This window comes from Myripristis murdjan, chromosome 24, assembly GCF_902150065.1.
Source record: "Myripristis murdjan chromosome 24, fMyrMur1.1, whole genome shotgun sequence".
In the NCBI taxonomy this organism is placed as follows: Eukaryota; Metazoa; Chordata; class Actinopteri; order Holocentriformes; family Holocentridae; genus Myripristis; species Myripristis murdjan.
The window spans coordinates 15394743-15421191 of NC_044003.1; the positions used below are offsets into that span (position 1 = coordinate 15394743).

General features: G+C 39.0%; 3 protein-coding genes across 9 annotated transcripts; 2 read left to right on the plus strand and 1 right to left on the minus strand.

The window, feature by feature from the left end:
* The first annotated feature begins 81 nt into the window (after positions 1-81).
* Positions 82-3260, plus strand: knstrn (kinetochore localized astrin (SPAG5) binding protein). 3 transcript variants are annotated; one of them, XM_030047504.1, is made up of 9 exons: positions 89-187; positions 714-775; positions 889-1024; positions 1634-1663; positions 1802-1901; positions 2297-2411; positions 2513-2574; positions 2839-2913; positions 3073-3260. In XM_030047504.1, the coding sequence occupies exons 2-9, from the start codon at positions 754-756 to the stop codon at positions 3202-3204; spliced, it is 672 nt and encodes a 223-aa protein (XP_029903364.1). In that variant the 5' UTR covers positions 89-187; positions 714-753; the 3' UTR covers positions 3205-3260. The 3 variants fall into 3 exon arrangements, with proteins under 3 accessions (XP_029903365.1, XP_029903364.1, XP_029903366.1); XM_030047506.1 differs by having other exon boundaries at positions 102-187; positions 714-745; XM_030047505.1 differs by lacking the exon at positions 714-775 and having other exon boundaries at positions 82-187.
* Positions 3261-3887: 627 nt separating this feature from the next.
* LOC115356367 (adhesion G-protein coupled receptor G2-like) lies at positions 3888-15939 on the minus strand. Of its 3 annotated transcripts, none has more exons than XM_030047502.1 (18): positions 15889-15939; positions 15629-15753; positions 15328-15441; positions 14468-14509; positions 14191-14349; positions 13893-13922; positions 13646-13720; positions 11046-11202; positions 9754-9922; positions 8516-8650; positions 8295-8405; positions 8134-8170; positions 7895-7995; positions 7084-7205; positions 6281-6549; positions 5933-6020; positions 5540-5823; positions 3888-4264 (listed from the first exon to the last, which is right to left on the minus strand). In XM_030047502.1, the coding sequence occupies exons 2-18, from the start codon at positions 15720-15722 to the stop codon at positions 4098-4100; spliced, it is 2154 nt and encodes a 717-aa protein (XP_029903362.1). In that variant the 5' UTR covers positions 15723-15753; positions 15889-15939; the 3' UTR covers positions 3888-4097. The 3 variants fall into 3 exon arrangements, with proteins under 3 accessions (XP_029903362.1, XP_029903361.1, XP_029903363.1); XM_030047501.1 differs by having other exon boundaries at positions 14468-14512; XM_030047503.1 differs by lacking the exons at positions 13646-13720; positions 13893-13922 and having other exon boundaries at positions 14468-14512.
* Positions 15940-19520: 3581 nt separating this feature from the next.
* On the plus strand, positions 19521-26410 carry mtif3 (mitochondrial translational initiation factor 3). Of its 3 annotated transcripts, none has more exons than XM_030047426.1 (4): positions 19521-19631; positions 23371-23836; positions 24756-24907; positions 25627-26410. In XM_030047426.1, exons 2-4 carry the CDS (start codon positions 23374-23376, stop codon positions 25864-25866), a joined length of 855 nt encoding a protein of 284 aa, XP_029903286.1. In that variant the 5' UTR covers positions 19521-19631; positions 23371-23373; the 3' UTR covers positions 25867-26410. The 3 variants fall into 3 exon arrangements, with proteins under 3 accessions (XP_029903286.1, XP_029903285.1, XP_029903287.1); XM_030047425.1 differs by lacking the exon at positions 19521-19631 and adding an exon at positions 19642-19805; XM_030047427.1 differs by lacking the exon at positions 19521-19631 and adding an exon at positions 19702-19816.
* The last annotated feature ends 39 nt before the right edge of the window (positions 26411-26449 follow it).

Genomic DNA, 26449 nt, shown 5'->3' on the forward strand with positions numbered 1-26449 from the left:
TCGCAACATTTGTACAACATCAATGAAAATATGCAACCGCTCTTTCAAATACAAATGTTGAGACTTGACGGCGGAATATTCGTGAAGTAAACCGGAAGTGACAGTAGTAAGGAGGGGACTTTTTCAAATTGTCGAGCGGGTCGCTCATCTTGTCGCTGTTTTGTCTTGTTGAATCGTAACCGTAAGGGTAAGCCCACTATAATTTTTGTCCCTGTGTCTGAATGTGATGGTTATATGGCAAACACATCTTTTAAACACAATTTTATCGTGTAACTTCTTTAGCTAATGTTACTCTTGTGGGACAATAACGTTAAACTTAGCTGTAGCGGTGTGGAGTTGTTTTGTTTGTCGTCCGTTTTTAGAAAATATCGCGTATATACCTCGTAAAACATGACATAAGATCTCTAATGTATTAATTTCCCGAAGTTAACCAACTTATAGGCACTATAGTAGGCGAATAACCTAGCTAACAGCTTATAGTTGATTTAGTGTTGCTTGGTTGATGGAAAATAACGTACAGCATCTAATTTAAGATTACCAGAGGAAGCTAGCGTAACGGTCTAACGTATTATCGTCTTAAATGACGTTTTAGCGGTGACATTTATGTATGCTTGCCTGTGAGTAGTGTAAAATTACAGTGACAGGTTTTGAAAGGGGTTTGGTGTGACATTTTCACCGCTACAAGAGAAAACTTCACCAGTTTCTCTTTGCAGGTGCTTTTGTCCACTGCTCAACTTGCATTCAGGTACAGAAATGTCATCAAAAATCCCTAGAGGTGGGCAGAGTTTAAGTTGATAGCACTGTGTAGTCCTGATTCCCAAATGGCCATTTTGGTGTCTTTACAGCAAAATAAAGCTGATGTGTCAGTAACAGCTGTGTGTGTTGCAGGAGTCCAGCCAGCTGCTGAAATGAAGAAAACAGCCAATAAGTTTGAATCAAAAGACACGGCAACTGCATCGTCACATGCTAATGCCATCCCTAAAACAGACGGTGTCCTCAAACCTCAAAAAGAAAATATACCAAGGTAATAAATCTCTGATCATTAGTGTGAATAAAAATCCTCTCCCCCACAAGGACAAAGTTGCCTGTGGTGCAGTCAACTTTATCAGCTTGGATAAACATGGATACCACAGTGTCCATCTGTGTCATTTTATGTAGGCTGCATTTATCCTGTGTTTCATTTTCATTGACACACTGTAGATACACATGCATTATAATCTGCATACAGGTTGCTCTCCATTGTCAGTAACACTATACTGTAAGATATCGCATCACTTGTACCTGCACTCATCTGTAATAATACTATTATTTTGTACTTGTGGTTAGATGTTAACTGCATTTCATTAGCTTTGTATTTTTACTCTGCATAATTTCAGTAAAGTTGAGTCTAATCTAATTTAAAAGATGTGACATGAATAATCCTAATCCAGACCCTTCAAACATGTTTTGATCTGCTGTAAAAGAAAGTCATCATGTATGCTAGTGAAGGAAAAATTGAGTGGAGTGTGCACAGTCCAAAGTTTGACTCAGCAATGTTGAAGTTAGCTTTTGCTGGCATTAGGAGCTGCCAGTGTGCAAAATTTCCTGACCAGAGTTTTAATGCACTGACAATATTCCAACCCTTTTTTGACAGAAAGAATATTACCACAAAGGTTCACAAAGGGTGAGTTTAAAATCATGTTTGAGTTTGTTCTCCTTACAAGGGCTTTATTTTTGACTAGTGTTTCATGTGCACTGCTATGTAGCCTGAACTTGCAATCGAATTCACTCTTTTTTTTTCACCATGTACACCTTTTGATAGAGTTTCTACCAGGTATGGGCAACAGGCAGAGCTGAGGGACCAAAATCAGCTGTTGATGGGTGCCAATGAGGAACTGCAGAAAAATCTCACAGAGACACAGGTACCAAAATCAGTTTTCCCTGAGTACTAATAAGAATCAAACATGCTTAGTTTGACATCAAATAATCACTTTTTTGTTTAATATTACATTCTTGTAGCCTGCACGTCATTTTTCCCGGTGCTTTGATTGGGGCTGCAACTAAGAAATATTTTAATATTCATTATAAAAATGTTGATTAGTTAGGATAAACATGGATAGTTAGAAGTTCCTTGTTCTCATTTTGTAATGATATGAAACCGAGCAAACCAAGTGATTCTAAGCATTGTTGAAGTTACAACAATAAAAAGTTTTATCTTTTCACTTGATAAGTGGCTAAAACAATAACTGATTATCAACATTTATAATCAGTTTTGTGTGTCTGTTCTGTCAATAAAAGCAGTGTCCTTGTATTGCAGCAAAGAGTAGCTGAGCTGGAGCTGCAGTGTACTGACCTTGAAAAGGAAAATGCAGATGTTCAGAGACGCCTAAAAGATTGTCATGTTCTTCTGGTTGCAAAACAAATGGATCCAGGTGAATATGGCCCTCTTGCTTCCAAATAAGATGTTTTTTCTTACTCTAATTCCAGCTTTTATTTTAGCAAATTATTAGAGTGTAACCCACTTGATGTTTAGTCTTAGGAGAAAGAATTGGAGAAGCTGCCCAACAAAATGAAGATCAAAGAAGAGAAATGGTGGTAAATATTTTATTTAAATATGTAAGCCCTTGACTTCTGATGTACATTCATATTTTATTTATCATTTGAAATCAAAAATAAAATCATAACATGTTTCAATTAAGCTCAGACCATGAAAAAAAGTAACATGCATTTATTTCTCTTACAACATAACTATTTAGAGAAAAAGAGTTTCCCACACTCTATGATGAGCTGATTTGCACTGTTATTTACACAAGGTTCATAAAGATGTCAAGCACATATCTTTCATTTTCCCAATTTCAGAGTGTCTCCACTGATCTGCTGAAAGAATTAAAGGCTTTCGGTGATATTGCATCGGTTCAGCGTGCTCAGCTAGAGGTAAATAAAGTTCCATGGACTTTTGAAGTGGCAACCAGTTGGCAACTACTCCAATACTCTCACTGACCATCGTGCTATTAGCACCTATTGGCACCTGTAAGAAGCCATTCCAACATTTTGGTTTCTGTTTTAAATGTCTCCTATGTTACATATCTTTAGGCAATCCAGACGACGATGAAAGACCTAACCAAAGCACAAGAGCATCTCACACAGGAAAGGGAGAAGTTTACCCAGGAAGTTTCTGAAATGGAAAAAGCTCTGGAGGAGGCAGAGGCACTCTTGCTAGAATAAATGTAAAATATTTTCTCAGATCAAATTTGAATAAAGTATTGATGTTTTTTATTGTTTGTTTGCAACAATCTATTTTAAACATTCCCAACACACAGCAAGTTCTCAATAGGACTGCATGTATGTAGAAAGTATGTGACCTCATCTAATTCAGGATTGCCCATATTTTTTTTCTCAGTCCTCTTATAGATATTTGGCCAATTTTCTCCAAGGTGCTCTGTGACCTAGGTAGATTTACTTTCAGGTTAAAATTAGGTCTACAGCTCCTAAATATGTATTAAAAAAATTATATTCAAAGCCTGAATCAATGGAATAAGTTTAATACTATATCACACATTCTTGGTGTGTTGCTTTTGGTTTTGCCATCAAGAAATCTGGTTTATGTTTATGTCTGTTTTATGTTTAATTTTTAAGAATTTAACTTGACAAAACATTGCTATGGAAGCTTTCTGTTACCTAAACATTGTTCATTTTCTAAAGCAATCTGTGAAAATATGAAATGGCAACAGCAAGAAACTGTTACCATTTAAACTTATGCAAAGTACCAAACCAAGTAAGTTTTTGCAAGATATCAATCCAAACCTAACTTTTTACACTTAAAATATCCAATATGTATCATCAAAAATATTCTTCTCATTAGCCTCTAAGAGTATAGCATCAGAATGCTGTTTCTAGTCCTAGTTATTTACAGTACTCAAGCACAATGTTAATATATGTAAAGGTACACTTTGGGCTTGATTAAATGCACTTGTTTCTAATCCGTGGTTCAGATTTAGTTATTCCCTTTGTCCTATACTTTCTGGGTATTTGTTATGGCATAGGGATTAGAGGGAAGAGTGGTTGTAAAGGTGTTGGAACTGCTGCTGCTGCTGGAGCTTGTATTGCCGACACCAACATCAGTCGCTCTGAGGATTTGTTACGGCATAGGGATTGGAAGGAGGGTCGTTAAGAGTGGTTTTCAGGGTGCTACCACTGGTGCTGCTGGAGCTTTGCTTGCCGAAACCAACAGTAACGCCTTTTGTCACCTGCTGGGTCTTGTAGTAGTAGAGGAATAGAAAGAAACCTGCCAAGTAGAGACAAAGGTCAATCTCATGCACAAACCCTGGAATGTCCTTTACACAAGGTCGTTGTTTAAAGGGGAAAGGTGATGGGGCTAGTAGGTTATGATGTAGACCCCTTTCTATGACTTTAGTATTAAAGTCATTAATGATGCACTAAATTCATTAGTGCATCAGAGTTGGATAAACAAAGCCACAAAATCATGCAATGTATGAAAAATGTTTCTATTTCCCAAGCAAAACACCCCTCCTTTAAAAATGGTTTGGTGCATGATTCACTCAAAGCAACAAGAAGTGAAACAGAGCACCTGTCAAAATGACACATGTAGGCATATTTTTCCCCAAGGATGGCAAAGGCATGTCCTAATTTACTTACATTCATTATCTACAGTCCTTCCCTAATCTTAGCCATAACCAACTTATGCCCAACCCTAAACCTCAAAATGACCTTTCTTTCTTTGCCTTTCTTGGGGGAAAAAGATAGCCACCTGTAGCTTCCACACTCAGATGTTCTTTGACAGCAAATTCCTGTTTACAGACCTGCTGCATTGTTGCCCAGTATGATAGTGGCATCTAATGACAACTTTATAAATGACTGCATCTCAAAGCATTTATCTGATAAAATCTGACTCAGAATTGCAACTAACCCCATTCATCTGACATATTGGATAAGATGGTGTGAGACTGCTGTCCAAATAACAGAAGAAAAGCAAAGGCTTGTGCATTGTTTTTACGATTGCTGGAGTTTTTTGTGTTTGTTTATTAATTTTTTTTTCTGATTAGTTCTCCAAAGGGTACCTTGACTGTGCCTTGTAGCATGTCAAGCTACTATTTCAAAATATCTTCCCTGGCACTGCATTTTTGTACAGCTCCGCCTTATGTAGTATACTGAGACAATATTATGTGCTTGTCTGGGTGCTGGATTTTTCCATAATAAAAGTCACTGTTTCTCTGAACAGTGACTTTTTGTTGAGGGGTTAATTTAAGAAAAAAAAAATGATTCTGTTTTGTCAGACAATGGAAAAACCATAAGCGGGGCAGATAAATAATTTAAAAACGATAATGCATAGTCTTAGGCGGAAAAGGTGTAAAATTGATCTTTGGCAATAGAAGGTTGTGGTCGGGGTGGGTATACAAAAGTCCTTGCAATGGCCTTGACTACATTTACGTGTTGTGTTGAATGATGATTATCAGTTGAAAATTACTGATTAAGAAATGGGTGGGGAGGTCATTACTTAAAGCTGCTGGATCAGGGCCAAGCTGATTGTAGTTGAGGATACCTTGGAAAGAATTGAGGATGGTGAAAATGTAGTAGGAGGGCACCCGTAGAGCACCATGGGCAAAGAAGGCAAAACTCCACGTGATACCCAGCATGCAGCACAGTCCCGTGATGATGAAAATGTTCTTGCCATGTCTGTCCAGTTGAGCCACATCTGCACTGGTTTTCTTGTGGTGGAAAAGCCAGACCAGTGTGGTAATGAAGGTAGTAAAGGTCAAGAGGAAGACCACAGCATAATAGCCTATGTTGACAGCGTAGTGGACATCGCTGTCTGTTATCCAGCACCTAGGTATAGAAAGGAGAGATATCAGCGAGCCAATGGGAGCCAAAGTATCTAATCATGCAACTCATGATTGGAAAGTATATAATTTGCCAATATGCAGTCAGGACTCACATGGTCACATTACTCGCATCAGTCTTGATGACTTGTTCACCATATTTGTCCAGGCTGAACAGGACAATCACAGCAACACTCGGAAGTGCTGGAGATGAAGAGAGCAGGGAGAACTGGTGTTTTGTGGAAGCCATTATGTGTTTTAACCAAGAGTCTAATAAGTATGGTCCAACCAGGTGCATTGGCTGTGCCAGCTCATAAAATGATTGTTCAGACTCTAACAAACTAAAAGCACACAGATTTCAAACTTCAAAAACTGACAAAGCCTGCAGAAAAAAAAGATCCACAGCTGGACTTTACTCAAACATTTCTCTGTACTTAAGAGGGAAGGTAAATTTGCCAACTCACCCCAACTGGTAATGGAGACTTTAAGTATGTAGTGGTGAATTGTAATTTTCCCAGCCATGAAGAGTTGCAGGTTGAGATGGACGGCCTTCACAGCAAACCAAGTGAAGGTGGCCAGCATGCTGTAGTGCATGGCACCTGCCATGATCTTACAGGCCACAGGGTTTGTCATGTTTGTTACTGAGTTGTTGGTCAGGAAAGTGAGGTTGAGCAGGAACAGAGCTATGACAAGGTGGATGAGAATATGTGTGGCCTCGCTCGCCCTGGACTTCCTAGGAGGTTGAATATCAGTGAGGTCATATACTGTATGTTAGGAGGGGAGACTGCAAAAGCTGAAGGAATCGTATTAAACAGTAAACGTCTAAATATTGCAAAGCTGTGTGATGGTTCAGCTCAAACAAGAGGCTAATTATGAATTTTGCTCATCCAATTATTTTTTTGGTAATTTGGTAAAGTAGTTATAGAGAGTCAAGTGTCTGATGATACTTAAGTTTTCTTGTTTTTTTTTCTTTTCATGTTGCATGTTAAGAAGATGATGGGGAAAGACAGGAAATGCTAAGTCTGTGTATCTCTCTATACACAGACAGATAAAGATATGGAGTGTTTTAGAGTGTCCATTCCTGGCTTGTAACACTATTGGGATAATGATTTATAATACAAGTGTACTACAAGTGACTCTGGCCTCTGTTATCCTGGCTGCCTTCATCCACACCCTATTTGCCTACTCAGTCCAAACTTACAGGAATACAAAAAAGGAGGCCACGCTCATATAAAAGACTGTCAGCCTCTTTCTCATGCAATGTTACCTCATCAAGAAGTGCATAAAGAGGACTATGCTGAGGAAGAACATGGACAAGCCACAGCCAGCAGAGGTGATATAGGTGAGGGCATTCAGGTCAGCACTAGAGAGGGTCACATTGGGTGGAGACTGCACAGATGAAACAAAAAATAAGCACTTTTCTGGAGACCAGACATTGCATTTTGGAGAGGCCAGAGGCCATGATAATCAGGATGCCAATCTGGTTGATAATCTTAAACTTGATAAACTAAGCCAAATTACTTTAATAATTGTAACAACTCCTGATCCATCAGTCACCTTGCTCAGTGCACAATGAGAGGATTGGCACCGAAATCATCTCTGTGTCTCTGGTGGCTCAGTCTGGTGTGAATGCTAACACTTATTGTATGTTAAGTGATTTTCAGTGGATAGTATTACCTAAAGTATTACTGTAAAATAAACCTCATAGTATTCCTAAATTAGAATTGATTTTATTCTGCAGTCTGTAGATTGCACAGCTAATGAAAGCAAGTCTCAGTCTTCAATAATGAAGTAAACAGTACACATGTATATTTAAGTATCATCAGCATGATTTGGGTGCCAAACCTCTTTTCACTGGGACTCAGCATTTTTTCGCTGCAATCATATTTTTGTCAGACAAATGAGAGTGAGAGAGAGCATAACAGAATCACACAAAGAAAAAAATCTCCCAAAAGATAGTGGATTGTGGATTTTTGCACTCTTCCCATTATGAATGTATATTAACAAGATGAAATCTTATCATGCTGTGTCAAACTACTGAATCATGCAAGCAGTATACAACGGGAAGGAAAACGTACCATTAATACAGCAAAAAATGTCAAATGAGTGCACTGGCATGTAACGTTTTGTCCCTGTATGATTGTCTCACATCCATCATCTGTCCAGTTTGGCCGACTTCCTGTGAAGTAGCACCCACATTGATTTTTATGCAACCAGTCAGAGATGTTGCTTTCATCCAGATCATGCATCCAAAAATTCATCAGGTAAAAACTGCATGACCTTATATACACATGCAAAATAGTGGCAGCGAAAATACCTTTTCCATCCCATGATGTACAAGATGGACTTCCCTCCTAGAAATGAAGGAGCAGAACCTTTTAAAAATTTGCTCTTTAATCAAAAAACAAGACAAAACATAAAAATAAACACCCTAAGAAATAAGAATAAATCATAGATGCTGCAACTTGGTTCACTTGCCTCTCCGATATTCCGAAAATTGATGAGTATATCGTCTGTGAGATTCTTGATCACTGCTCCCATTTCAATTGCTAAGACCTCATTATCTAAAACAGTGCTGTTCATCTCATCCTGGAGAACATGGAACAACCACAAAATTGTGACAACAATGACACGATTTGAATCCATTGCTGATATCTGGTTGAAGATGATATATATATAATTTTTTTTTTTTTTTTTACCTTTGCCATATTGGGGAATCGAAAAACTCCTACAAATGGGGTACCACTGGTCAAACTGTACGCTTTCTCAAACGCTTGTTTTGGTATTGTCACAGACCTTGAAAAGCCAGATGTATACTCTCTGGTGTCGATAATCTGCAGGGAACAGAGCAATTAAGTGTTTTGGTTAAAGGCACTGTATTGTATTGTTATGGCAAAACACACAACAGTATTCTCTTATTTAAAGCTTTGCACACACATTTCGTACCAGTGTATGCTCCCAACAGTGAGGCTCCACAGTTTGTGTTGCTAAGTGGTATTTTTCCAAGTGGGGGACATGATATACCACACCAGCATGGTTTGTGTGTAACACAGATTTTCTTAATAAGTTAAGGAGAGATGTGACTGGGGTTGTAGTGAAATCAGGTCAAACTGACCTTATAACCTCGTCCTCATCCTCGACCCCCATCCTACCACTAGAGGGCACCACTGGTCACGCATTAGTGCCACTTGAGCTCGTGGACCAAGAATTAACACTGTAAACCACCCCTCGATAACCCATATGTTCCCACATGCTGGCACAAGATTATATTTTCAAGTCTGTATGTGGTAGAAAAGGCTTGCCTAAAAGTGTTTTACATGTAAAACCTTCATGCTGAATTTCAGTTTAACATAGAATCAGAAGGGTGAGAAAACTGAGCATTAGTGTCTTGAGATAATAATAATCACACAAGGGATAATAATGCTGTATAAAACATATTTATTATTCTGGAATCTGTAATAGGGCAGCTGTCCTGGGTTATTACCTCCACTAAGGAGGTGACACCTCTCGTTGGGGGTTGATAGCCCCGCCTGTCTGTCCATCTATCCTTCAGCAACACCATATCAAAAAGTGCTGGATGGATATGTAAGAAAGTTGGGGGAAAGCTCAGTCTAGGGCCAGTTTCTAACAAGAGAGTGTGGCAATGGTCGGGGATTAGTGCAAACACAGCCGTAGTTTCCAAATGCATCTGTCTAACATCCCATAACCCAGTGGGAACGTTGGTCATCCATCAAGGCAGCACTGATCAACTTTTCAAACTGACTGGTCAAAAGGGGGGTGTCTTATGTCCTGTGGCACATGGCTTAGCAGGAGTGGGGCTGTCACTTCCAGCTGTGACCTTGGCAGAGGTTTCTACTCCCCTGAGAGATTTATTATTATGTTACTGCTGTCCATATATACACCAAATATAAAAATCAAATTAAAAGAAAACACTCACGTCCATTGTGGAGTTGTGGGAGGAAAAGCCAAAGGATACTTCCTCCATGTCTTCTGGACTAGTTTCTGTCTGCTTCATCAAGACACCGCTGATGCCTCCTCCCAAAGACATTGAAGCAGAGGACTCTTTCACCTCAGAGACCCATGAGGACACTTTGCTCATGGCCTCGCTGTTGGCAGATGAGAGAAAATTCATGCTTTATTTGTATGAGGTTTGGTATGCATGACATGGTATTTGTTCATTCTAAGTGTTCAGCATGTAAATTCTACTTTAAAGCTGCACTAGGTAAAATTTTCCTGTAAAAATACACCTAATTTATCTTGCAAAATCTATAATAAGAATGTCCCATCCACACTTTAAACTTCCAAGATGTACCCTACAGGCCAAAACAAAATCATGGTGTTAAGCATGGACGCTTCTCTCCAAGCGTACGTAATAAATTGAAACTTAACAGAGAACACTGTGTCCTAAACAGCACCAGGAGAGTCTCTGTCCAGAGAAAACTGGACTCATCAGTGTTTCTTTTGCTGTGTAAAGTGATTACAGGCCAGCAGGGCTGATGAACATGAATGGGCCTGTGCAATTCACTCATATTATGTTACATGATTTTTGGGTCTGTAAGGTCCAAATTTTCAAACAATTAATTCTCACTTCAATTTGGAGAGCCACATATAAAGTTGCCTTGTGCAACTTTAAAGGACAATGCCAGTTTTTTAAGTGTGTGCAATTTCTTAGTTTGTGTCTATCATTCTTATTTGTTGTCTACTTTTTGTTCTCCTATTTTCATTTGGTATGAAAAACATCTTCCAAAGACTTGAAAAATGTCTGAGTAAGGGAACTTTCTGCTTAAATTATTTTGCCCAAAAATCTTTTTTCCATTGTTATTGAACTATTGAACAAAACTGTGTCTACCAGAAAATTGTCCCTCTCTATGCCACCTTATAGCAGTTAAACTATACTTCTGCTAAAATCATTTAAGCTGTTCATAGACATTAAATAGTGGCTATACCTTAACCTGACATTGTCCTTTAATTCTGGATTGAAATGAAATTGTGATTATTCTCTTTATTGTCTGGAGTTTGAATACATCACTCATGTCTGAACTGTTTATATTATTATTTTTCAGTAGTGTCTAGTGTACCTGCTCCTTGCTCTTAAAGGGTACTTTATATTGTTGTTCATTTTTTCAATATCAAACCCCAAGTATATATTTCTCTAGTAAACATTTTGAATAAAAAAAAAAACATTGTCCCTACTGTGATCTCAGTCTTTAATGCATGAACATGTCTTACGCAGCCTGAGCGGGGTCGATGTCCTCTTCATCTCCAGTTTGAATTGATGTTTTAACAATAACTTCATCAGGTTTTTTCAATGGATTGTTACAGTTGTAACAATTTATCCCTGTTCTTGTTATATTGACCGTATATCTTTTTTTCTGGGAAAAGTTACCTACAAGGAAAAGACACCTAGTTTTATCTCATCTCCATCACAGTAATTTTTGTGAGCATTATGACATAATATCGAATGGAAAGAAAATGTTAAATGTTGCAAGCATGTTCACTCCTGCTGTGTGTCCATGAGTGGAGCTTTTAGGATGGAAAGTAAAGGATGTGTCTTTAGCACAGCTCCAGATGCTGAATTATGAGCACCATGTCAGTGTGAATTGTAACATTGGATGGGTGGAAGATCAGGAGCAAAATATCAACTCTTTTGTTAAGGGTGCACAATGAAAAATTACTGTTGGTTGATGTAAGGGAGGACTGTTTAGCCTTGCTTAACATGGAATAAGCACATAACTTTATGGCTGAGTCTACAGTACAGGCCAAAAGTTTGGACACACCTTCTCATTCAATGCGTTTTCTTTATTTTCATGACTATTTACATTGTAGATTCTCACTGAAGGCATCAAAACTATGAATGAACATATGTGGAGTTATGTACTTAACAAAAAAAGGTGAAATAACTGAAAACATGTTTTATATTCTAGTTTCTTCAAAATAGCCACCCTTTGCTCTGATTACTGCTTTGCACACTCTTGGCATTCTCTCGATGAGCTTCAAGAGGTAGTCACCTGAAATGGTTTTCACTTCAAAGGTGTGCCTTATCAGGGTTAATTAGTGGAATTTCTTGCTTTATCAATGGGGTTGGGATCCTCAGTTGTGTTGTGCAGAAGTCAGGTTACTACACAGCCGACAGCCCTATTGGACAACTGTTAAAATTCATATTATGGCATGAACCAATCAGCTAACTAAAGAAAAACGAGTGGCCATCATTACTTTAAGAAATGAAGGTCAGTCAGTCCGGAAAATTGCAAAAACTTTAAATGTGTCCCCAAGTGGAGTCACAAAAACCATCAAGCGCTACAACGAAACTGGCTCACATGAGGACCGACTCAGGAAAGGAAGACCAAGAGTCACCTCTGCTTCTGAGGACAAGTTCATCCGAGTCACCAGCCTCAGAAATTGCAAGTTAACAGCAGCTCAGATCAGAGACCAGATAAATGCCACACAGAGTTCTAGCAGCAGACCCATCTCTAGAACAACTGTTAAGAGGAGACTGCGCCAACCAGGGCTTCATGGTCAAATAGCTGCTAGGAAACCACTGCTAAGGAGAGGCAACAAGCAGAAGAGATTTGTTTGGGCCAAGAAACACAAGGAATGGACATTAGACCAGTGGAAATCTGTGCTTTGGTCTGATGAGTCCAAATTTGAGATCTTTGGTTCCAACCGCTGTGTCTTTGTGAGACACAGAAAAGGTGAACGGATGGATTCCACATGCCTGGTTCCCACTGTGAAGCATGGAGGAAGAGGTGTGGGGGTGTTTTGCTGGTGATACTGTTGGGGATTTATTCAAAATTGAAGGCACACTGAACCAGCATGGCTACCACAGCATCCTGCAGCGACATGCCATCCCATCCGGTTTGCGTTTAGTTCAGGGGTGTCAAACTCGTGCCATGGAGGGCCAAGAGGCTGCAGGTTTTCATTCCAACCAACAACTCCACCAGGTGATTTCACTGATCACCCTATCTCGAAACAGAGAGGCGGGACTAATCAGTGAAATCACCTGGTGGAGTTGTTAGTTGGAATGAAAACCTGCAGCCTCTTGGCCCTCCATGGCACGAGTTTGACACCCCTGGTTTAGTTGGATGATCATTTATTTTTCAACAGGACAATGACCCCAAACACACCTCCAGGCTGTGTAAGGGCTATTTGACCAAGAAGGAGAGTGATGGAGTGCTGCAGCAGATGTCCTGGCCTCCACAGTCACCGGACCTGAACCCAATCCAGATGGTTTGGGGTGAGCTGGACCGCAGAGTGAAGGCAAAGGGGCCAACAAGTGCTAAACACCTCTGGGAACTCCTTCAAGACTGTTGAAAAACCATTTCAGGTGACAACCTCTTGAAGCTCATCAAGAGAATGCCAAGAGTGTGCAAAGCAGTAATCAGAGCAAAGGGCTATTTTGAAGAAACTAGAATATAAAACATGTTTTCAGTTATTTCACCTTTTTTTGTTAAGTACATAACTCCACATGTGTTCATTCATAGTTTTGATTCCTTCAGTTAGAATCTACAATATAAATAGTCATGAAAATAAAGAAAACGCATTGAATGAGAAGGCGTGTCCAAACTTTTGGCCTGTACTGTACATGGTCACATGATTCACTTATAAATTACATGCTTATGACACTTTCTTGTCTAAAACTGTCCTCTCTTAAGTCAAACAGTGACTTTGTGTAATGCACCTAAACCTCTGAGTACAGCATAAGAAGCAATATGTGTATATTTTATTTCTTGTTTATTGCCAAAGGCAGAAAAAACAAAACTTTGTTGTTATAGGCTTTGAATAACATGGCATAGCATAGCAAGATTTAGGCCAACTTGAGAAAGACGTACCCCGGCAAAAATCCTCCTGATATTTAGATTTAGAACAGGCATCCTTGGTGTTCAAACGCATAATCGTACAGTTACCTATGACTGCAAACAAACATATATTAGAATGACATAAATCCACTCCTCTACAGATATACAGAATGATAATGCATAATAATGATAATGATAATGAGCAATGGTAATGAAACTGAACTCAAATTGATTGACTGTAAAGTGAGTTATTGGGAAAACAACAACAACATGGGCGTACCGTAAGGAAATCCCTCTTGGTCACATGTACCTGGAGTAGAATATGGGTTATAACAGGAATTCTTATTAGCAACCCACAAATATGACTGGATTTGATTAATCTACTTCTTTCATACTTAACTTACAACACAGAGCCCTGACCCAACTGCTGTTGGCAATTTTTGTCACAAGATGATATAATTATTATTGCTTTAACTCCTTGCAATTCAGTCGGGCAAATTATAGCTGACATGACATGAGTGCACTGCAAGAGCATGTTTTGGTTCTGCTGCAGTCCGAATGAGATGCAACCATCTCACCGTCTCCTGTGATGTTGAGGTGATTCACACTGCAGTTCTTCCCATGCAGGATGTGCAGGCAGATGCCTTTCCTGACGTGCCATTTGCCAATGGACAACAGATGAAAACCGCCTTGGTCCTCCCACACATTTAGGATTTTGTTGCACTGTCGTTCTTTAACTTAAATACAGAAACAAATGGTTTGAGTTTGATGTATTTGAAGCGATGGGGTTGACCCCCCCACCACCACCACCCCACACCACCCCCACTCCTCCACCAGCAACCAGGCTGTACTCACAGTTTGTTTTGTTCAGCATCAGTACGCTTACGGATCTATTATCTGCTGTGAGTGAGGAAGAATACAGATTTTTCAGCGATATATGATGATTTAATGATAGGAAACATTATCAATCACTACAAACAAGAGTTAAAAAAAATTATTTGCAAATAGAGTGGATTATGATGAGTGTGATCATGATTATGGCAATGATTATCATCATAATCATAATATCATAACAGGTTAAAGTTTGCCACCCAAAACAACTTTGATTGAAGTTTGGTTTAAAATCAGGGTAATGTTTTGATTATGCTAAATAAGAAAAAAAAAAAAAAAAAACAACTTAACAGTAGAAAATGTGTTGACATTCATAGACATTCATAATAAATGTGTGTGTTGCTACACAATAACATTCATTTGCATAAGATTCTTTAAAAACTTGTGTAAAAAAAGTGTGTGGCCATTGTAATCAAAGTGTACAATGCAGTCAGTATACCGCGTATTGTAGAATATGGAGCTTTGTGCGTGTGTTTGCGTGTGCGCGTTTTGTCTGAGTTTTGTTTATGTCACACATTACAGTTTCTTTAGTTACGGTGTGCTCGACAAATAAAGTTGGACATCAATGAAGTTTGGAAATTGCCTTCGTAGCATTTTCAACACTGCCAACAACTGCAAACGCTCACACACCTGAACTCACTGGTGTCACAGTTGTTTCCAGAATGCATAACAGACATCTGCTGAAGATTTTACAGCAACCATAGAACTGATTTGGAAATTAACATTTGATGAACAAACAATAATCTGATGTATAGTGTGCCTATAGCCAGCCCACAACTTTTCTGTAGTATTTTAATTTCACATGCATTATCAGTTTGACTCACCGCACTGCTCGGTTGCCGAGACGATGCCATTGTAGTTGTCAGCAGCAATAAAATTAGGTTTATTGTCAGTCAAAAACTTTCTTATTTTCTTACACTCATTTTTTTTGGCTGGGCCTAGGAAAACAAGCATTATTTAAGTCAAATGAGATGATAAGTGAGAGAAATGTATTGAATTATAAGATTCAGGTTGCTCTTGGTTTTCCAGTTTTTATGCTAAAAAGATAATGTCCTAAGAGTTTAACAATTTACAATTACAGCCTAACTTTTGAAGTTATGTATTTATTGACTTGTGTCTACTCACAAACAGGGAGAATCCAGAGAAGAATCAACAACAAAAACCAAGTCATCCTGCTGTTTTGTGTCATATTCTTCTGATGGCGTGAGGTCATATTCATACTTCAGTCGTCAGGTTGCATTATTTATCCTCTGTCATGAAAGCCAGAGTCGATGAAAGCTCTTACACAGTACTTTCTTCCTAACAGATTTCTAATATAATGCCATTCTACCAAAAAAAATCTCTGATCTTTCATATCTATGGAATGACCGGATTTTAATTCTTACCTGCCTCCATTTACACCAAAGCAGTGACAGAACAAGGGTGCTCAAATGAAACTTGAGTGCAAATAAAAATATCTTGACGCCAGACTTTGCATAATAAGCCTCTGTTAAAATTTGCCTTGCAAAATGACTTGACTATAAACACACACAAAACACATAATCATAAACATGATTATGTGTTTTGTGCTGTAATGCAACAACAGCACTGGCACACAAAGTAATATGACATCTAGAGGCCGGTAGAGGCTGAGAATCTTTTTGGGCAAATAGGTCCTGCACTGACTCCTATGAAATTGGTTTCCAGGTTTTGTGCATTAGGGTTTATTTGCAGCCATTGCAGTCTTAAACATTCTTGTTTTTTCAGCTCTTTCCAAACATTTTACAATAGCAAACTGACGTGTGATCATGTGAGCGTGGCTGTCGTGGCATAAATCATTTAAAGTGTTTGAAAAAATCTTGGCACACCTGAACACGTGACAGGTGCGTCGGTATAAAATACAACTTGGAAATAACAAGAAGAGCTCCCGCACACTGCATCACTTCCTGCTGAATTATTTAGTGTGGCAATTATTCGGCCTGGTTGACCTTCATCAGGGCAAACAAGTTTGAAGGTCTGAAGGCTGGACAGACAGGTATACTGGACAAAGGTCAAACTAAGGTCAAACATCGTCATAATAAATAATTCAGCAGGAAATGAGATAGTGAGGAGTTCTTCTCATTGTTTTCATGTCATAAATCATTAAAACTAGCACTTGACCTCCACTGGCTTTGTACACATACTGGGGGAATGGGGTTTGTACATTTTGGCCTATGTAGTGCTACAGGAAAGGTCATGAGGTCACCAAACAGGGTCCTTCCTCTGAGGAGCATGAACATGCTTTCCAGATTTCATGTAATCAGCCCAGTAGATTTTAAGATATTAAAATTGGCATTTTGGCCTAAGGATGCTGCTAGAAGAAATGTAATGGGATCATCAGAATCAAGAGGAATCTTTCTTTGGGGAGTACAAAGGCACTCAACAAATATGTCAATCTGCCCAGTAGACGGAGAGATACTGGTCCAAGGGTGGTACTGGTGGAAAAGTCACCGTGACACCAAAACTGATAGGGTTCATTCCCTGGGAATCACGAGTAGGCACAGCAAATTATTTGGCAATCCATCAAAGACATTTAGAGAGATTTGTCTACAAGTCAAATATTTGCATTAGAGGAAAGGTCATGGGGTCACTACAAATGGACTATTGTGCTTTTCTAGTCTACTGACGTTTCAAAGTACTTTACAGTGTTTGACTCACATTCACCCATTCACACACACATTCACACACTCATGGGCAGAGGCTGCAATGCAAAGTGCCAAACTGCCCATCGGGAGCGGTTAGAGGTTCAGTGTCTTGCTCAAGGACACTTTGACGTCCTGAGCCATGCCGCCTCACATTCAAGACGAATCTTCCTGCGATTATATTTTGTAAATCCAGCATTAGAAGAAAGGACATGAGGTCACCAAAACTGACAGAGTTTATCCTCTGGAGAGCATGAGTATCACCAAATTTCATGGCTATCCACGCAATACATTCCATCATATGTTGTCTTGGAGTCTTATTCCAACATTTTGGGTAAAATGCCCTTTTTCTGATTTACCCAGACTGAGACATGACTGATACAAGATGTTTGAAACCATTTTCGTTTTAGGGGTTAGACGGTGGAACTGACCAACATGGCCTGTTGTAGGTGTCATTGACCAGCTGGGGGGAAAAAAAGTACAAAAACTTTGTAATTAACACATAACTAATCATGAAAACATGTTCATCTTGGAAATCTCATGGAGGACGATCAGATAATTGGCTCTGCTGGACCTTAAACAGGCAACACATCTGCAACACTTGCTCTCATTTGTTTTATCTCACAGAGATATTGCATTACTTTTATGTTTGTTTGTTTTTTATGGTGGCAGCAGTAGTAGTTGTAGCAGCAATAATATTACTCGCATGTGAAATGAGGTCAGTAAATACAGTGAGAGTAGTAATAGCAGTTGTAGTAGCATTAATGGTAAGTGATGCCAAGTGCAGTTCATGTTAGTCACACACAGGTTTATTAAATATGGCCATTGCGGGCTAAATTGCATGCCAGTGAGAACAATGTGCCTGTTATGCTGACTGTTGTGTGACACGCATTCAGTGTAATAGAACTCGGCATTTGGATTTAATCAAATGTGGTGGCTTGTCTGTCTTTGCTGGCGAATCCAGAGGCAAATTGTACACTAGTGCACAAGCGGAGCCAGGGTGGTTTTAGCAGCTTGAGTGCCATTCTTCTCTGTTTGAGTAAAATTTGGATATTAAGAAAACATCAAGATGTGTTTTTGTGCAATTCTATAGACTATCTGCAGACATAAACTAAGAATAAACAGGTCTAATCCATGTTGACTGATGGAAACAGTAACACACCTAGACAACACCTGAAAATCTGCAAGAAAAGCAGAACCAAATTTAAGCCTTTCTGCTCTGATGCAAGCCAACAGTCCAAATTTAACATCTTTTCTTCTATTTCACAATGTAATTGAAATTCTCATTATACTTCCATTTTACACCACGGGTACATGCAGACCCATTGTCTCTGAACACTGTTTCAGCATTTGCGCCCTTATCAATTTATCTATAAATCCCCATCTGATCCAAAGGTATATGCCCAAGTCTTTAAAAAATACATTGATTGTGACTGCAAATATGTATAACTGTGATGAACTCATAAATAAATTTCAGTATATCAATTCCAGCTGAACACACAATCTTATAATTCATCATTACGTCAAATTATTACATCAAATTGACACAGACTTTTTCTTGAATACACTTTTTTTTTTTTTTTTTTTTTTTTTACTTCTTACCAGCGGACAATTGATAAATAAACAAATCTGTACTTTCTATAGATTTTTATAATGCAAAGGCAGATGAACAGACTCATAGTCCAAGAACAAACTCTCAGAAAGGGCCTTAGCTTTTGAGATAGGACTCTAGCCAGGGAAGAAGAGAGCTGGGTAATAAAGTTGAAAAGAAAAGTTATAAAGTTATAAAGTGGGCAGGCTAGTCCAGTAAAGTTGGCAACAAAGCATTGCGTCTGATGGATAAAAAAGTCACCCACCCTCTCTCTCCCTCTCTCTCTAAATCCATATAGGCTTTCTTTCTTTCTTTCTTTCTTTCTTTCTTTCTTTCTTTCCTTTCTTTGTGGATATAAGACAACAGGCCTACATTTAAGTTGTCAGCTCCCACAACTGGATAATCTGGGATTTTAAAAAAGGCCTAAAGTAGCCCATAGCAAATTTTCTGAACATTTTAGGCATTGCGTGTTAAGGTGGCCATAACACATTTTTTCGTAAATTTCATTCATTCATGTGGTATGAAATATGGAATGATTAAATTGTAAGAAGATGGCAACACGGAAATGTAAACAATGTAGACATGTGGTAACAAATTGCAAAAAAAAAAAAAAAAATCTTTAATTAATCTTTAATTAATCTTTAATCTTTAATTTTTCTCCACAAAGTTGGCCGTCCATGAGTACAGCACTCTGAAAACACTTAGAAATCCATTAATTAGAAATCCATTAATACTGTCACCCTCACAGCATCCACTCCAGGTCAGATGGTGGCGCTGACGAGCACGACAGGAGCGACAACTGCCAAAGAACAACAGACAAAGAAGAAAGGCGGAAGCAGGACTTTGCAGAGAGCATGAAACACGACATTGACCTACAGTAAGTAAACACTGCAGACTGTCGAAGCCAAACTTTGGCAATTAACTCATTGGCGAGATAGCACCGACTTTGTAAAGCAGAGAGTAACTCAAGTATCAACAAAGTGTGTCAGTTTAATGTTTGCTGGTTAAAAGCCAAAGGTGGATGCCAGGTGAGACTAAGGCTAAGGCTAAGGTAAGGCTAAGGTAAGGCTATCCGCACTGTTTGAGATGGAACTAAAGGAAAAGGGGTACAATACAGTTCACTATAGGTGCAGTGTTTAAATTGCACTGTGTACTGCCTTTTACTTTTTTTTTTAATTTAGCATTTTATTTATTTCTGTCGCTTTTTACCAGTTGTCTTATGTTGTTTGTGCGTTTAATCTTTTAATCTTGTGCCTCGCTGCTTTTACGAGAGTGCCAAACTCAGGTTTGTTGTAGAAATTACAGTGACAATAAACTTCCTGATGTCCTTATGTCACTGAGGTGCTTCAGCTATGAAGTTCAGCAGAGTTTCCATCTTGTATGTTCATATAAATTAATTTGTAGTGCAGCAAGCTTCAATCCAGAAATGGTGCTCAGTGAAATATAATTGTTTATGGCTTAAAATGTATTGAAATTTTTAGTTTCGGTAAGATACACACACATACCAACAACAACAACAACAACAAAAACTGTACTATATATTACAACACTGTTCAATACCATTAACTCATAAATACACATGAATGAATGAATGAATGAGCGAATTCCAGTGTAAAAACACATATCAGGTAACAGAAGGGAGAAGAGGAAAAAGAAAGAATTATAAAGCAGAAAAAAATAGCTTATCTATCCTAATTGGTCTATCACAAGGCAAGGCGAGTTTATTTGTATGGCACCATTCATGCACAAACCAATTCAAAGTGCTTTATAGAGGCATATACATACAATAAGAAAACAAAAACATCAAGAAAACATGACACGTTTCAAATCAATACAAGCAGAAAAAATTTAAAAAAGAAAAGTAAAAGCTAAAATTAAGAAAAGTTTTAAAATGATAAAAGTAGAAACAAAAGAAGGGACCGCAAGGGGCGTAAGTGAAAAAATAGAGAGTGAGAGAAAGACAATGAAAAGAAATTAGTCAATAGGATGAAATTTCCACTAATGGCACCCCGTATTACATAACACAACCAACGTCCTTCATCATACAAAACACAAATTTGTTCTGATAGGTGAATACATCATATATTGTCAGAGATATACATCTGGTGTATTTCCCCACCATCACAGAAGTTTGGACTAAATCTGCATTTTCACAATCTTTACCCATTAAAGGATCTCCGAGCACATATAACCTGGGTGATAGCGCAAAGTCGTCTGTGGTAATTTTCTTTGTACATTTATGGATTTTTCCCCAAAAGCCTGTATTTGTGGGCACTGCCACAAAACATGAATTAGTGTGTAACGCTCTGAGCTCTGACTTTCCCCCCAGTATGATCAGGTTTTAAGACCTAGCCTGTGAGACGTAGATGGTGTCCAATAAAGCTGGGCGAGAATTTAAAATTGAATAAGACTAATATTTATATCTCTTGACAGTTTCCTCTGATAGTGAAATACGATTCTAGCTCTGGCTCTAACTTCCCAGCTTTTATGTCTGCAGTTCAAATGTAAGAGCTTCTTTATTTAGTAGACCGCAGTGTAAAACCTCCACCAGCTTCCACTGCAAAACCCTCTCCCTCTCTTTTCCATTTGCTTCCCTGCAACTCATTTTTTTACTGTCTTAGTGTGTTTTTCTACTGTATTCCTTTGTATTAAAGTGGTAATACTGATTTTCATAAGTTTAGACTGCCAACATCAGAAATATTCACTGCCATGTTGATGCACTCAGACCTGCTGTGTGTGATTCTTGAAAAGTGGGAGAGACTGGAGCTGATAAAAACTAACATGTCCAACTTGGAATAGCCAGGAGACAGACTATATTGTTCTTTATCCCAGTATGCAGCTCATATTCATGTCAAATATGATAAGAAGTGACCACAGTATTATAACAAAAACCTTCCCTGCCCACATCTACAAATTAAGAAAAGAAAAAAAAAAAAAAGCTCTGAGGAAACACTGATCCACCCATATGTATGTGGCGTGTGTGTGTGTTGTGCACTAAAACACCTGCATGTTAAAATCACTTTACACACACTGGCAATTTTCAAGCAAGGAAACGTTCAGCATTTTGGCCCCAAGACTTCTAATAATTTCCTTTGCTAGATAAAATTGTGAGACACAGTTTTTCACACACAGGAAAGCTAAAACTGTAGTCTGTCTTGCGACCGCTCGGCCTGTTGTTGCATCATCAGCTGTAAAATTTGGTGCTTGGAGCCTGTCTGCTAGATACACACAGCACTGACAAGTGTAATGGTGCATGTAGGCTTGTCTTACTATGGCAAGAAAATGGAGAGAGGTGTTAAAATTGGTCAAATGGTCTTGTCGGGTGACATCCTATTTAAGTCAGAAAATCAGGTGATTCGGTCTTAAAAAAGAAAACTAAAACTGCTGCTCCTTCACTTTTCGACCGAGGTCCACATGCTAGAAAAGTTCAGCTTCTTTTAGAGGCTGATGGGTGTCTGGAAAAAGTTGTTGTTTCAAAAAAACAATGTGGCTCCAGGTTTTCTGCAGAAACATTTGACTCTATGTAGCACTAGAGGTCTTTTCCGAACATTCCTCCGCTGAATTTGTTCTGCTATCCTGTGTTAAAAAGAGGAGAAAATATTCAAGCGATCACTACGTCCATCAATAAAGTCTTTCCTCAGAGAAAATGAGCTGTTTAATTATCTGGGATGGCTGCATAATGTTCACAATTTCAGTTTTCCCATTTTAAAGTGCCAGTTAAATTCTATTAAAGTAATTTTATTCTGATTTCGATGTTTTCTGGAGGTGGAAAGAGTACTACAAATTACTACTCAAGTAGAAGTACTGTTACTTTGCTGATATTTTACTTAAGTAGAAGCAGAAGTACTGCTGTAAAAATCTACTGAACTAAAAATAAAAAGTAGCTCATTTAAAACTAAAAGTTACTGAGTTAGTTTTTCAAAACAGTAGCTGTGTCATGTGTGATGTTTTCCATGCAGTTAAAAAAGGGTGACAGTATAAGGTTCAAATGAGATTCTTTTAAAGGTGCATTCTGCAAAACTGCTGAGGTTTGATTGAAGTGAGGACCCTGTAGACTCAGCTGACACGTGGAATAAGCATATAATATCATGGTTGAGTCGCTGATATTATTCCCCTTTTCCGCTGTTTTTATTCCACATTTTTGCCAGTTTAGTCTAAATGGTCCTCGCGTCCTTCGAACATCTGCACATTTTCATTGTGCAACCTTTTATTCGAAACTTGGAAATGACAAAAAGTAGAACCAACAGAGTAGAATCAGATTCCTCTTTTCATCTTTGTTATTGTGAAAGGTTCCGCAAGCTGTCATTGATCATCTGTTCTCTGTAATGGATGTGATTTAAAATAAGTGAAGTACAATACTCAAGCAAAAATCCACTTAAATAAAAGTAAAATTTCTGACTTAAAAAATACTATATAATAAAATTACAAGTACACAAAAAGCTACTCAGTTACAGTAACTTGACTAAATGCAATTAGTTATTTCCACCTCTGATGTTTTCCTGAGGACCCAGCTACGTGCCATCCCTGTCATACAGCACCCTTCAGGCCCATGTGATATTTTGTCATGGTGAATGTTTGACAAGTGTTTGCATCTGAGTCTTCCTGTTTCTGTCCAGGGTATGTCTGCAGGTTGCCTCAGGTGCGTTGTAAGCCATGCGGTCAGGGCTGCGTGTGGTGCAGGTGTTAGTCCTGCCTACCGGACGCCAGCCTCCAGGTTCCTCATCTGCAGTGAGAGATACAACAACATCGCCCCCTCCTGGAGGTACTCTCCATTCTCCACTGCAGTAGATGACTCTGAACAGAACCCTTCACCCAAGAAAAAAAAGCAAGACCCTCGGGCTCGCGCCACAATCAGCAGTGTCGGCCGTAAGATCCCGCAGCGCCACCTAGAGATAATCAGTGAGACAGGTGAAAACATGGGCACCATGCACCGTGCGGACGTCATCAGAATCATGGACCAGCAGAGCCTCAAACTGGTGCTTCTCAACGAGCACAAAGATCCTCCCGTCTACCGCCTGATGAGTGGCAAACAGATCCATGAGGAGCAGCTGAAGCTGCGTGAAAAACAGAAAGCCAAGGCAGGTGTGTGTTTTCCCACCAGGGACTTCATTCAAAAAAAGCCTATTGGGTAAATGATGCATATGAGGGTGCAGGTAAAAGTTATAATCAGGATCATAGAAGGTTTAAATGGGTTGGAAATTTATTTGTAATTGATTGCAATCTAATTTTTACTTTTTTGAAAGTTTGGCTAGGTGTTTAACTTGGGTTCTAGGTACACATTTCTGTATTATTCACATAATTTATTTTGGTATTTCATTCCATCTCTATGTGAATAAAAATGGATGCACATTTGTAATGCATACGTGATTACCTTAGTGAATAGATGTAGTTGAGTAACAAAATATTTCCGTCACTATATTTTGTTTTGTAATGTCTCCTCCATAATGAAAGCAAATGGGAGGAAAAAAGAAAAAAACAAGAAAAAATTGGTCAGAGGTTCTTGAACACGAATCTGATGCAGAGCACAAACACACACCTCAGTCTTTAGACACAGGGACAGGAAGACATCGACTCTGATGAGGAGCACTGAATTTAATAATTCAGTAATAATCAGATCTGAGCCGAAGTTAGCCTAGAGGAATATGAATTCATTAACAGCTAGACAGGTGAGATTTCCTCTGCAGTCAAAATCTCACATGTCGAGGAGGTAATAAATGAAGACCTTGGGAGCGGCTCTGAGGGTGTGAATTCTGCTTTTCTGTCATATGCCCTGAGCTAATGTTGTGAGCAATAAAAATAAATATGTATGTATATCTTGATACCTAAATCCAACTGACACATGACTCCAGCTCCAGCATTAACTAGCTAATCTCTGACTAAGATCTTCTCAAAGATTATATCTCAAAATGAGGCCTTATTACTCCTGCTGATAAAATGCAGCAGTAAACCCACTATGACAGCTTGCCGTAGTGTGTGAAATGGGACTGTGCTCTCTCCACAGCTCCTGTTCAGGTGAAGGAACTCACCTTTTCCTCTGATATCAGCACCCATGACCTTACCACCAAGCTGAAACAAGTCCAGAGCTGGCTCGACAAGAAGCACCATGTGAGAATTACTCTGCGATCGGGACGCAGGGAAGCCGCTGCCGCCCTGGTGAGGAAAAACACTGTGGAGCATAAACGGAACAAAGCATGTATTATACGAACCAATATGGGTTTGAATCGTAGCAAAAGCGTCTGTGTTTAGTGGATACATATTGATCTAAAAATCTACCCCCAAGTGTTTCTTTTCCCCTAACAGAAGACAGAAAATGTCTTTAATGAGCAACTACGTTTAAAAAAAAAAAAAAAGAAAAAAGCCTGCAGTGATTGTACCTGTCTGACGTTTACGAGTATATTTTTATTTTTGTGTAGCAAAAAAGACAGTGGTTAAAAGCTCAAAGGGACAGCGGAGTACATTGGACCAAAGTCTTGACGTCAAAGTGTCTTCATTCAAAGTCTGATGAAGGCGCTCACCCTGCACGTTTGTCCATCGTCTTGCTGCACTTATTCTCTGTAGAAATCTGCTTGTCGCTCTTGCTGGCTGTTCAGGATTGTGTATTGTGTTGATTGTGTGGGAGTTGGTGATCATGCTCTTGTCCATTCCTCCCACAGCCCCTGAAACTGCCATATTACCTATTAATAAGAGCTTAACAGTTAGCCAACAAAAAATAGTCATTATAGAATCTCTTCCAGTGAAGGCAAACCTATTTTGCACCACAGTGTCAAATAGATAGTTCTACTGATGCTGCAGAAAGTAGTCTGCTTTTGTCAACCCCCAAAAATGTCCTTTCGCTTAAAAATAACCTTACATATTTGTGTTTTGTGCCACAGGACACAGCTCTGGAGCAGATGGTGCAACAAATAGAGGTAGTGGTGGGATTTGTTTCCAAGCCAAAAGTCGTACGTGATGGTCAAGCAGCCATGTGCATTCTCCGTCCACCTTCAGCAAAGGAACTGTCGCAAAAGGGCCAAAACAAGGCCTCAGCAGTGCAGTCCTCTGATTCCAGCTCACAGCCCAGCACAGCCCCCGTCGGCCCCACACACACAACAGAGGGCTCCGTGCAGCAGTGAGCTGAAGGACAAAGTCGTTTTCAACCTCTGTGTGCACTGGATGAGCACTGCAGAGAAACTGGACTCCATAACCCAGACGTCATACAGATGTTCAGTGTGGATTCCATCGTTAGGCTCCTCACAGTTTGTAATATGGGAATTAACAACAACGTGTTTGATTACAAAGGCTGGCTGCATAATAAGGATTCATCTAGCAAGAGGGATACCATACAGACCCAGTTTGACAGTCCTTTGTTCAGATGTACACCGGGAAATGATTTTTTCTTTCCAGGTTATCTGCTAGATTTTTTTTTTTTTTTTACAGAAAAGAAACAATAAATGTACAATTTTCATGTGCTTGTCTTATAATGCCATAATCACTGTAACAAAACAAATCACATGTTTTTTGTAAGGTGCTTATCATTTCATCAATTTCTCCATTCTGCATTATGAACAGCAGTGTTGTGCGATTGAAGTGTGGATAAAACATGCCGAGGTTCCTGAGGGCCTTGAAAATACGTTGACATCTGGAGATTTGTGAGAAATAAAATGTTTTTGAAAATCAGTGGAAGGACTTGATTTTTTTTAAATGACAGTGCAGCAT